Source organism: Triturus cristatus, chromosome 2_1, assembly GCF_964204655.1.
Source record: "Triturus cristatus chromosome 2_1, aTriCri1.1, whole genome shotgun sequence".
Lineage (NCBI taxonomy): Eukaryota > Metazoa > Chordata > Amphibia > Caudata > Salamandridae > Triturus > Triturus cristatus.
The window spans coordinates 92,125,371-92,138,857 of record NC_140581.1 but is presented as its reverse complement, the minus strand read 5'-3'; the positions used below and the strand labels follow the sequence as shown (position 1 = coordinate 92,138,857).

The 13,487-nt window shown below is 44.9% G+C and overlaps 1 protein-coding gene across 2 annotated transcripts in view; it reads right to left on the bottom strand.

Annotated features, from left to right (window-relative positions):
* The window catches only part of PIGO (phosphatidylinositol glycan anchor biosynthesis class O), a 114,461-nt gene that overhangs the window by 64,308 nt on the left and 36,666 nt on the right, over nucleotides 1–13,487 (bottom strand). For both annotated transcript variants that reach the window (XR_014969485.1, XM_085628137.1), the window contains exons 7-8: nucleotides 1,582–3,184; nucleotides 793–996 (exon numbers count right to left, since the gene is read on the bottom strand). Coding sequence is in view for 1 of the 2 variants with exons in the window: in XM_085628137.1 (XP_085484263.1) it covers nucleotides 793–996; nucleotides 1,582–3,184 (1,807 nt within the window). In the remaining variant the exon portion in view is untranslated. The remainder of the gene's footprint in view (nucleotides 1–792; nucleotides 997–1,581; nucleotides 3,185–13,487) is intronic.

Below are 13,487 nucleotides of genomic sequence, written 5' to 3'. Positions count from 1 at the left end.
AGTAGTCTTATCTTATGACAATGGTCATGGTGCACCGGCCTGTCTTGGTTCATCTGAGGACTGGATGGCTTTTAAGCTTTTGAAGCTAAATGACTCAAAATTGCATTTGCTTCCGATACGAAATTCCCCCTGTTCAAACATGGCTAAATGCACTTTCTGTACTGAATACCACACCAACACTTGAATTTACACAAAGTCTCTAGATTTTAATCCCAACTGAAAACTGTGATTCAAGTCACACACTGATAAAATCCCAAAGTCAGGTTTCTACCAATTGTCTTTGCTGAGAAACATCAAACCCTTCTTAACCCCCTCTCATTTAATAATAACTGCCAAGACCCTTCTGTTTCATGCGTGGGTAGCAGAAATGCCTGCATTACATGCAGTTAAACTTCGCCAGTGTCATTGTCTGTCTTCTGTTTCATTGAGCTTTGAAATCTTGCTTTTTAAACTAGCTTTATCCTATTCACGCTCTCTACTGACCGATCCAGTCTCCAGTTTTGCAGAATTGTCAGTTTCAGAACGGTCTATCAAAATGAGATCTCTCCCTGGCCTCCTGTTCGTCAGGAAAGTGATGACATTGCTAATATATTTTCACCCATTTATAAACAGCAGCATAATCCTGTTCTCTTACTCTCATTATATCTACAAATCTACTCAGTCCTTAACATGCACACTTTAAGCATCAACGAAAAATACATTCTGCAGAGTTAATATATTTAAGATCTCAAAAAGATCTGATGAGCACTTGACAATCTTCAATGTTGTATGCAAAATAATTCTCTAACTTACCTGCAAAGAGGATGTGTGAGGAGAATGTATTGGCCCCGACAAGGAGCGCAGGAATTAGGTTGCTGCTGTGGCCCTCGTAAAAACCCACAAAGGCAGCATTCCAGTGAATTGCTGGGAAGATGGGCTGGTGGCCAGAGGAGTAAAAGAACTGTGTGGCTGCAAAGATCCAGGCGGTGACAGCATACCATGGAACTGAGAAGAGCTCTGTAGCAAAGAAACAAAATAGAGTGACAATCGCCATCTTTGAAAAATGAGTTAGAGCATTGTAAGCCCGAGCAGTGCAGGTGGAACAACTACGTACTGGCGCCAAGACAGAAACAGCAAATGAGGGAGAGCAAAAGAAAGGAGACAGGCGTTAGAAGGGATAGTTGGAAGACTATAATTAAAAGAAGGGATGAGAAATCAAAGTGCATGTTTGTGAAAAGAAGGAGAGTAAACGTGCCCAAAACAAGCCTGCTTGCTTGTTAAGGCCCAGTAAAAGCAGTGGTATATGCAGGTTCAACTGCCGCTCCCCGTTGTTCCACACGACTCTCCAAAGTGACAATTACTACAGCTAACAAGATCATTCTTACTTATGCCAGTCCCCTTACCCCCAATTAAAAGACTACATAATGGCCAAGACATCCGTTAAGGATGGGCATAGGTGGGGCCTTCAGATTGTTAATAAACCAAGCCATCTTCAGAAGTCCAATATTGTTATAAGGAACAAACTGGTTCCCCTTCCTTGACTTGCCTTTGTCCAATAAAGCATATTTAGCACTGATCAATGCATCAGCCTTTGGCACTCACCGTATCCCTCAGTCGATGTAGAGAGGTTCACGGTATAGCTGTGAATCTGAAGAAGGGTGAAGGCTTCCAGAAGCAGGAGGAGGAATGAGAAGCACATTCTTTCACTGTGCAGGATGAGAAAGAAGAACCCTAGAAGAGTCAGCACCACAACTAGGATGGCTGAAAAGACACTCCCCAGCCCGTAGGCCACCACTGTTGCCTTGTCCCCTCGCCCATCCAGTTGGCTTTTTAACGTTTCCTGCATTTGCTTGTATATCTGAGGAATTACATGCAGTAGTTCAGCTTCAGAACTAGGTGATCCTTGGTAGCCAGTCACAAGTTTACCCTCTGAGATTCTGTTGTCCTTCGTGTAGACCATCAAAGGGTTCCAGACGACGATGAACAGGCCCAGGGTGATCAAAATGAAGACAGCGCGTGGGCACACCACTAGGGCAATTTGGATAATCTCCTGCAGCTTGGCCAGACTGTCCTCTGTGCCAGAGTTAATAGCCCAGTAACAGGAGATCCAGATTACTAGCAGAGGGAAGCCCAAACGCACAAAGAAAACCAGAGGGTTAGCGCTGTTCAGGTTCCCGTAGTGCCGCAGCCATCGTTTCACCAAATATACAATGATGACCAGGCATCCCACACATAATCCATAGGACAGGTTTTTCATCTGAGAATTCTGCACATCGGATAGTGGAGTCAAAAAAGGAGATGGCTCACAGTGCGGGACCTCATCACGGCAATTATGGAAGAGGCGTGAGAGATAGACACAAGCCAGGAAAGAAGCAACAAGGCCTATTAAGGGCATGCTTTCTTTCCGGTACCCAACTACTGAGGCCTGCTTGCTTGTATCCGGTGAGAAGCAGTTAGGCATTAAGGGTGGGACCATCAGGCTCCCATCCCAGTGAAGCTTAGCAACAACAAGGATCACGAGGGACCGCAAAAAGAATGGCACTACCCATCCCTCTGCCATCACAAAACTGTCTGAAAACATGGCACCACATCGAAGAAAGAGCATGCTCAGAGGACCAGCCCACCTCAGGAAACACCCCAACCTCTGCTTGATGCAACGGCCAAGTGGTGGGGGTCTCCCACTAGCAGAGGGCACCTTCTGGGACCTCAAATTCCAAAAGTAGCACAGAAATGTGAACTGTGAAACCACCGCTACCCAGGAACACACTGGAAGTAGGTCCAGATCACTAGGAGTTGCCCATTGTCCTGAGATCAGCAGCAGGGCAGTAGCCAGTCCCCAGAGCAGCGGATAGAAAACCAGTCTTCTGTAGCTATATTCCATCTGTGTGAGCATCTCGGACACCAAGTAACAAAGAAAACATGAGGCGGCTAGAAGTGCGCTTCCAGCAACCATTTGTGAGGGCTGGAAACGTGCCCAGGACTCCATGCACACACCCCTGGCCTCCAGCAGGTAATTCTGAAAGCTCTGGATCAGCAGCTGCAGATTGGCCTCATACTCTGTGGAGTTTTTTAGCTTCTCCTTTGCCTCAGAAAGCAGGAGCACATATTGTTTCTTGGCAGCAGCAAACATCTCCCTCAAGTGCTTCAACTTCTCAGAAGATAGATCCTCTGCTGCTTGGGAATACGAGTCCAAGAAACGATCTACCTGTAAAATGAGACGAACACGCCGATCACTTCAGTTACTTACTACTAACTGAGAGCAAAGAAAAAACAGACACAAACATAAAATCCAAAACAGTTTACTGCCTGCGTTTACTAAGTAGACATTAATCACTGCAGTAACTTTTAACTTCCCTAATTAGGGTAGTACCACACAATATATTTAGGAGTCTGTCGAACAGCAGGTGAACTATTTCAGGAGTGTGATATCCATGCCACCCCTGAGTACGCGGTCATATATTTAGTTTCATAACTAAAGCCATTCAACCACTAAGATCAATGGGGGAGGGGTGGTTTTGCATTTGAAGTAAGATATGGAAAGCAAATGTGCAGCTGATTAACTAGCACATCTGACAGAACCAACGCCACCTCCTGTTCTTACATGTATTTTCTGGCATTCGAGGTTGTACGTAGTATAGTTTACAATTGTATGGGAGTGGGAGAGTGGAAGGGAGATAGCTTATGTACAATCAGCATTCAAGTTGTACAAAACAGCCTGGTAGAATACTATTTGTTTTCTGTAAGATATCCCTGCGGGTAGTGTTTGTAGGAAACATGAGCATTAGCCCACTCTAGGAAGGCCACTTTCACCATGGTTTGGCCACTTTAAAGTTCCTCTGCCACAACAGTTCTATGAAGCAGCAACTAGGTTGGTAGCTGTTAGAACAGCTCCACTGAGAGTCTCGGAGCCTCCAGATAGAATTGCACTGCAGTGACTGGCACCCGCACAGCTCAAACTGAATTATCACACATCTTCAACTAGCATGGAAACAAATCCCACAAGTGTGCTTGGTTGAGGCAGAGAGCTAGATAACGCACGATATAACGGAAAGCTTAACCGGACAAGCAAGCAAGCAGAATGCCCTACAGCTGAAGGGGCTTGGACAGGAAAGGGTCTTGGAGAGGCCTTCCTCCCTAAAAAAGGCGACTTCCCACAACATTACAGGACAAAGGATGCACTCAATCCTGGTTACACAGATGGGGGTCAGAAAAGCAGCAGCAGCTCAGGCAGGCAGGCGGGCTGAGAAAGCAGGAGCTCTGAGGGAGGTTTGTTTGAGATGGGACTAATGGCTACCACCAAACAAATAGAAAACATTATTCTCTAATTATTTTCCATATTTGGCAATCTGTGATCATGGCAGCATGAAGGGGGGTTGCAAAAGTATAATTTAGGGAAGACAAGTGATGGCACTGCAGCCACCATCCAATGAGAGCAGACAAATCATCATTAAAAAGTGGCTGGAGCTCCGAAGTTTGGTCTGTGTCTCTATCCAGTCTGCGAACCAGGAAACTATAAGTAAGTTAACCTGGAGTAGCGTCTTTTCTTAAGGTCTTGGGGCAGTCGGGTTATTGGGTCTTACCTTGCATGGGTTAGGTTTACTAATAATAGACTTAATAAGAACAGTAATAGAATGCAGCATAACATAATAGATAACAGTTAATAAAATCAATGTACAGTCAGTGTATTTCTTTTAAAAAGAAAGGACTTTAATGTGAGGTAGGTAAACACAGTACACTTAATATCATACATAAAGAAAACCAATAGGCCCAATTCCCTTCTGGGCCATACATCCAACACCAATGCTTTATACCTCCCTATTGGTAGAATGTAATGTACCATTGAGCCCTCTGGCTAATGTTATCCTAAAGAGCTATGCTCAAGTCATTTCACTCTTTTCACACTCATTTGGTCCCCTCATAAAAAATCTGAGAATTGCTGATGGTATATAGGCTTTACTGTGATTTAGCTACAAGTAGTACCCAAGGATGCTACTTAATGAAAACAGTCATCCCTAAAAATACTCGAGAGGACCTAGAGTAAAAAACAACCACAATTAAAAACTGCTCACCACCTAAAATAGAAAAATTAAAACAAAACAAGGGTACCCAGCTGAAAACAAGTCTTAAGGTGCCCTGGATGGATCAAAGAGTCCAGCTTAGGGCCAAACTGGAATTTACGTTGGGGAACAGTTGGCAAGTTAATGAGCCAGCTCCTACTAATTCTTGAATAAATCTCAACCACTGTCAATACCTCAAGGAAGCATACCACACTAAAAAAAAAAAACGCCTTATGCAAATCAGTACTGCCCCTGCTCCTCATGGGCACAGTCAAACCCCAACTGCCAGATTAACGTTCCCCTTAGCCCCCCAGCCCCTGTCCTCACCAGGAGGAACATAAGCAACTTCGAACCGATTTCAGTCCATTTGATCCTCAACAGTAGGGTGAAGCTTGATTTATATGACAGTCTCCAAAGGATCGACGTCCGGGCATACCTGTTGCACTTAGGGCATCAGCTGTAACTAACAATAAGGTGATAAATGAAATGCTTGAATTGATCTCAACCCTAAATTAATCTCAACCACTGATGATGGTGTGGGCTGCATTCCAGTCTATCGTTTTTTCACCCCACCATGCCAATCTAAACTGGGGCCTGCAGTATGCAAATTAGTACTGAACTTGCTTCTCATAGGAACAGTCTTTATCATAGGAAGAGTCTATCCCGAACTGCAGGTATGGCTCCGTCCAGAAGCGAACAAAAGCAACCCCAGATCGGTTTCAACCCATCTGGGCCTCTACACTAGTGTTCAGGTTGAGTCCTTGAAAGTAAGTTCCTGTAGCTCAGTAACTAAATGTTGCATTCAAGATTTTACAGTTGCAAAGACACCTACAGTCATGAGGACCACCAAGTGTGGTAGCTGGACCCAGTTTAAGGTTAGTGGTAACCGCACCACTGACAAGTGATATTTCGGAACCCTAAACAGCTAGAAAGAGACTTCCAACAGTTCACTATTCAAGAAAATCTACTCTAGCCCATTGAATGGGGACATTATGAGATGAAAACTGGCTGTCTAAAAAAGGTTTGTATTTATATAGCGCTTCTTACCCCTGATGGGGTGTTGAAGTGCTTTTTCTTGGTGAGTATGGTGAAATATGAAAGTAATTTGAGTGGTGGATATTAGTCAGTTATTTGGAGTGAGAAGGATAGCAGAGGGATAGAAGGGAAAGAAAGGTTTGCATTCATATAGCGCCTGTTACCCCTGATGGGGTGTTGAATCGCTTTTCTGGCGAGTAGCAGGCTACTCCGGAACCCATAAAGGATTAGTGTTGAAAATTAGTATAGTGAAATATGAAGTAAGTTGAGTGGTGGATATGTTAGTCAGTTATTTGGATTGAGAAGGGTTGGGGAGGGGTCAAAAAGGAAGAAAGGTTTGCATTTAAATAGCGCTTGTAACCCTGATGAGGTGTTGAAACGCTTTGTTGGCGAGTAGCACGCTACTCTGGAACCCATAAAGGATTAGTGGTGAATTAGTATAGTGGAATATGGAATTAGAGAAGTGAACACGTTAGTCTGTTATTTTGACTGAAAAGGATAGTGGAGGGATAGAAGAGTGAAGGATTTCTTTTTTAGGTCATAGCAGTAGGAGGAGTCTTTTAGATGAGTAAAAAGGGTTTTTGGTGGGGAGTCAGATGGAAGAGTTTAGAAAGGTTTGTTGTGGGGGGATCGGTATAGTAAAAGTGTCAGATGATTCAAGGAGGGGTAGAGTAGGAGAGAGTCAAGAAAGGGTTATTTTGTCAGTTATGACAGAGCCGGATTTCGATAGGTTGACATGGAGATGTTACTGTGGGTTGTGGGTGGGGGGGTGGGAGGTCTTTCAGACGCGTGGATGACTATTTGTGACATGCCAGTTGTTCTTCTATTGGTTAAAAATGCAAATAAAAATATTTTTTTTTTAAAAGGGTTATTTTGAGGAACATAGTAGTGGTATGGGGTTTGAGATAAATGAGAGAGTGGGTGTAGAGGTTGTATTGAGAGAAGTATAGGCAGAGAAACAGGGTAGTGCCTTGGAAATGCTAAATTAGAAGAAAGTGATACATTTATAGATCCATAAGTACATTGAAAGTATATAGATGCATAAAGTTTATGCAGATTAAAGATATTGATAGAGGTACAGGATGAGAAATAGGGTAGTGCATTGGATATCCGTCCGGATATCCGTCCGCCCGCCTCCCCCCTTCCACTCCGAAGCCCCCGAGATCATCTGCAGCGTACCCCAAGGCTCATCCCTCAGCCCAACGCTGTTCAACGGCTACGTGGCACCACTCGCCCACGTCGCACGACACCACGAACTCAACATCATCTCCTATGCCGACGACACCCAGCTGATCCTCTCCCTCAGCAAAGACCCCCGCACCACCAAAACCAACCTCCACGAAGGAATGAAGGCCGTCGCCGACTGGATGAGAAACAGCAGACTGAAGCTGAACTCAGACAAGACAGAGGTCCTCATCCTCGGATCCACCCCCTCGGCCCTGGACGACTCCTGGTGGCCGACTGCACTAGGAGCACCCCCCACACCCACCGACCACGCACGCAACCTAGGGGTCATCCTCGACTCCACCCTCTCCATGAAGAAGCAGGTCAATGCCGTCTCCTCCTCCTGCTTCAACACCCTCTGCATGCTCCGCAGGATCTTCAAGTGGATCCCCACCAAAACAAGGACGGTCACCCAGGCCATCGTTAGCAGTAGACTGGACTACGGAAACGCACTCTACGCAGGAGCCCCGGCCAAACTCCTGAAACGACTCCAACGCATCCAGAACACATCCACATGCCTGATCCTCGACATCCCTCGCTGCAGCCACATCACTCCCCATCTGAGAGACCTGCACTGGCTCTCCATCAACAAGAGGATAACCTTCAAACTCCTCACCCATGCACAAAAGGCTCTCCACAACACCGGACCAGCGTACCTCAACAGCCGACTCAGCCTCCACACCCCCACAGACCACGCCCTAGCCACCATCCCCCGCATCCGAAGAGTAACCACCAGCGGCAGATCATTCTCCCACCTGGCCGCCAAGACATGGAACACCCTCCCCATCCGCCTACGGCAGACCGAAGACCTTCTAACCTTCAGGAGACTCCTCAAGACCTGGCACTTCGAATGGTAGCAGCCCCCCCCCCCGCGCCTTGAGACCCTCACAGGTATGTAGTGCACTTTATAAGTGACATGATTGATTGATTGATTGATATGCTTTTTCAGGAGAAAAGTAACAGACACACAGATCCAAGTACATGGAGGTACATAGATGCACAATGGAAGCAAGTACATGTAGACCAAAGATGATTTTTTGTTGTTGTTGTTTTTTGTTTTTATAACAACATAATTATTCTACATGTTTATACAAAGTAATACACATAGATAGGTACATATCTATAGTGAAATTAATGCGTATATACAGCGGGACACATACATAGGGTGGGTATTAATGAATGGGAAAATGGGCAGCATTTCCAGCCCAGGTCCCGACCAGTCTCGAACAGGCACCCACCCTTGTCCTCTCAACCCTTAGCCTCGACGCCCGGGCTGAGGCGCCCTAAGCCTTGGCCGTTTAAAGCCCTAGTAGTCAGGTGACTCATTCAGCCAATGGGAACCCTAGCTCTAACGCTATCCAGTCACAACACTAGCCCTAAAATCTAGAACCAATAGGAGATCAGGACCTTACAGCCAATCTTAGCCCTAGTCCAAGCACCCAATCAGTTTAAAAAACCCTGATCTCTACGTCCAATAGAGGCCCTAGCCCTACCAGTAGTCCCAACCCTAGTCCAAGCAACCAATGGCACAGGAAGCCCTAGTCCCTACTTCCAATAGAATGCCTAACCCTACTCTTAGTACAACACCTAGTCCAGTAACCAATAACACCAGAAGCCCAAATCGCTACTTCCAATTAAAGGCCTAACCCTAGCTCCAGTCCCACTCTAGTCCCAATAACACAGGAAGCCCTAGTCCCTACTTCCAATAGAAACCCTAGCCCTAGTCCCAACCCTACATTGATTGAATCACAGACCAATGAGGACACTAACCCTAATTCAATAGAAACATCAGATACAACTACCAATCAGTGTACACATGTACCAAACAATATCAGACTATATAAGGTCCCAGCTACCTCAGACAAGGTTTGCTGGCCAGGGAGTTGGAAGCTGCTCGTCTAGTCAGAAATCTCCTAGGAGACAGACAGGCTCAATCCACACTTTGGATTTCTGCAGGTAAGGCCCTGACAAACTTGTCCTCCAAAAACACTATTTGTATAAAGCTTTATTCCCTCTCCTAGCCAAAAAACAAAGTGCACAGTCCCTATGTAACACAGTTTAAACAGCTTATAGCAGATTACTGCTGTCTTAGCGGGAAAGGGGGGGGGCTGGTTTCACTGACTTGTTAACACAAAATGGTCGCTGGGGGTGCACTGCTTAACATACAGGTCTTAGCACAGAGCAAAGGAAACATTTGGAGGGAAAACTGAGAGTCACGAAGAATGAGAGGGAAAAACTACAGAGTTTGGACTGCAAATCCCACAATTCAACAGGTTAAATGGAAGCAGTCACGGGCAGGAAAAACCACAAGTTTAAACACAAAAACATGGGCTATATTATGCAATCACTGGCAGGTTAAAACTACAATTTTAAACTGTAACAACCATAGGGTAAAGACAGCTAAAGACATTTAAAAAAACAAATAAGATGATGCAATCACAGGTAGGGAAAATCGTTTTCTTTTTTTTACTTTTTTAGGAAAGAGACAGCACTAGTCTGCCTCCATACCACTTCCTGGACTCTGCTCACTGCAATCTGGGCACAGGTAGGCTGCAACTCACAAGATGGAGGAGAATGATTTGGGGTGCACCCAGCAAAGCCTTAAGGGGCCTGGGCAGGTGTGAGAGGAGGGCTCAGATTTGCTTGGAGCTGGGGAAAACAATAGCAGTCCTAGGTCTGCTGGCCTGGGGGTGGGGCTGGGACTTGGGAACTGCTCTATTCAGAGCTCTCCTAGGAGACAGACAGGCTCAATCCACACTTTGGTAAGGCCCTGACAAACTTGTCCTCCAACAACACATTTGTATAAAGCTTTACTCCCTCTCCTGGCCAAAAAACAAATAAGATGATGCAATCACAGGTAGGGAAAATGAGGCAGGCAATTAGATCTTCCTCGTCTCCACAGATCTTGCAATAAGGGGATTATGAAGGATATGGGACTTCAATCCAGTCTGGAGGGAGAATGGCAACCATAAAGAGTTTCCACTCCTTCCTGGCTCTTGCAGTTGCATCTCCCTGGTGGATGCAGAACTGCAGTGGTTAGTACCTATACTCTTTCCAGTTACCAAAGGGGCATGCCTTCAGCTGCCAAGAGCCTGCAGTTTTTTTATGTTCAAAAGGCTCCTCCAATCTAGGAGGTGCAGCTCCCTGCTGTTTTTGCCCAAAATATGCGTGTTTCCTGCCTTGGTGTCCACAGTGACCAATTTGACCTGACTCAGATGGGTATGTGTATTCCTTCTCTGGAAACGCTCATGTCAGGGGAGATAACAACAAGACTGGAAATGGAGGTGGGGTGGATTTTAATCAGGCAGAGGAAGCCTGTATCAAAGCAAATGATTCACCACCCTAAAAGGACACCGGTTTTCAAGGATGAGGAGATGTCAGCTAATCACAATGGAGATTACCATCTTGTACAGCACACACGTTACAGGCCTCTTTTGTTTATGTATCATATCAGACAGTTGTGAGCATAGAACCCCGCTACGATGCCCTGAAAAAACCTCTTGCATTGGAAAACAGGTAAGCAGTACCCCTACATGGATATAGACGAAAGGGCGGCTATAGATAAAATGGTAGCTGCCCGCTGCACTCACTGACAATCTTAGCACAGCATTGGCAAGTAGGGCCCTAGCTACCCTCACACAAAACACGTACACTTTGGCTCACAAAAATACGGCACTCACTGGGGGAAAATGCACAGGAATGCCCAGACTTGTACTAGAGCCTGGCATAACAGCTCAACCATAGCCTTACAGAGGACAGTTGTTCCAACACCTAGGAAGAATCTGGTTTGAAGAAAAAGGCTGAGTTGCTGTAAAACTTAAATAAAGTATTGTTAATTGCATGAATAAAGGATATATCACCATCATTCTGTTGTCTTTTCTTCTATTTGTCAAACATCTGCTCAACATTCATTGCTTTTGTTTTGCTCTTGTGAAAAGAACATGAAGTCTCTGACATAGAACTGTAAAAGGTTTCCGACCACCCGCCTGGTAAGAGAGATCACTTAACTGCAGACTTTTGATGCCCGAGTAAGAACACCACATATGCACATCAATGCTCAGACGCTCGGAAGATTTCAACCTTTACAGGTACAGCTTCAGAGCTTGAAAGCTAATTTTAGGATGAAAACTGGGAGCCAATCTCTTGCTTTAGATCAAAGTGTATTCTGTTATTTTTTGGGAAAATAGTGCAAGGTATCTTTGACATACAGGCAGCCAAAACAAGATTTAAATGTTTTCAGGAACAGGATGGCAAACAGGAGGATAAAAAACAAAAAGGTCATCAAGGTGTATCTACGTAGGCTGCAATGGCTTACGAGAATATAATTTAAAACCTGTAAAATCCAATTGTGAAATGGGCGACAGGATGCCTTTTAACAGTGCCTTTAAATGATTTAACACCTCTTGAAGATCAAGTGCTAAAATGTCACCTCTTGTTTTTATTCTGTTTGCTGCTTAAGGTTGTATTAACCATAGCTGATCATGCCAATCAGGATTAGACTGGAGCTGTAGGACTTCTCAGAAGAACCCAAAGAATTACTAAAAAGGGAGCAACACAAAAGATTTTCTAAACCAGGTCAGAAGAACGACATCTTGCAAGCCCTGATGTGATACAAACGCCAGGGACTGAGATTTGCCACTCGTGGCAAATAACCCTATTTTAAGAAAGATCCAGGTCTTGAAGATAATCACCTATTCATCTTGACTAATCTCCCACACACGTTTAGCATGATGCGGTCGACTAAGGAATGCTGCATCCACATTCTTCTGCCTCTGAAGATGAGACACTGCCCAAATAGTTTTGTACAGTGACCCGTCCTCAACTTGAATCGCTGGACTAGAAAACCAGAATGGTGCTGAGTGACTTCTTCCTTATTCAAGTAAAACATCCAACCATGTGGTCTGTGAGGACCTGAAAAAACATGGCCTGCAAAGCTTTAAATATGACACACTCTACATGGTTGGTATGCCAATCTCTTTCCTTGAGAATCCAGAGAACCTTGGGTCAAAGGTTCTCACAGGGGACTGGGGAACTACCTCCGGATGTAAACTGCAATCTTCCTGTAGTGCGCATAAGGCAACTGAGTCCAATTCTCAGCAAGGTTGATGCTGCAGAATATGCACCCAAATCCAAGTCAAAAGAACAACATAATACCACCAACAATCATTAGCAGTAGCTGGGACCTGCTTTCATACCATAAAATCACTCAAAACGTTTTTTGATTTACTCCCTATCGTGGCGGGACAAGCAGTTGCAGTGGCCCTAATCACATCAAGATTGGACTACTGCAAAAGCCTCTGTGCAGGTGCTAATACGTCGGTCTTACACAAACTTCAGATGGTATAACACGCAGCTGCCCGCCTGGTACTAAAATGGCCCAGCGTCGGCTGCTCTGGAAGCATTACGCTGGCTACCAACCCATAAAAGAATCCTGTTCAAGATCCTAATAATCACTTTCAGAATATTTCACTCCACAGGTCCTCACTACCTCCGGCCCAGGTTTGTGCGCTATATATCTTCCCGTACTCGAAGATCATCTAACGCTAATCTGCTAAAACCTCCAGTGTTTAGATTTGTCTCAAAAGGAGGAAAATCTCTTGCAGTGAGTGGCTCCAAAGCATGGAACCAACTCACCAACCACCTTCGTTCTATCCAGTCAGAAACTCTCTTCCGGAAGAAACTTGGATCTTTACAGCCCTAGACACACTATGCAGAGGACTTATCTAATCCCATTCCTTTCACCCTCAGGTACCTGGTTTCACCAAGCGATCCACTTAGCACCATGATGCTCTACGGAGTGATAGCTGCGCTCTACAAATGATCGCTAACATAACATAACAGGTGGCTATCAGAATCAAGAGCCTCTGCAACCAAGATGCCCAAGTCACTGATCATTTGGAGAAAATGCTGCTTCACCCGTTTTGAATAAATGATCCTATCACTGGGTAGGGAAACTCGAAAAACAAAGGAGTCTAGCATCGCTCCAATTAAGTGAAGTTTATTAAGAAAGATAAGATTAAATTTGCTTTTGGTGATGGAATAACCTTAATTAAAGACAATATTGCAAACTGGCTGTGGGTTCTCTTTGCAAGCGGTGAGACACTACCAATCAATTGTCTGAGTATGGGACTTGAACGTAGATGGACTGCCACAGCTGGGAATGTAGCTCAGTCTGAATGAAAAATTCAGTAA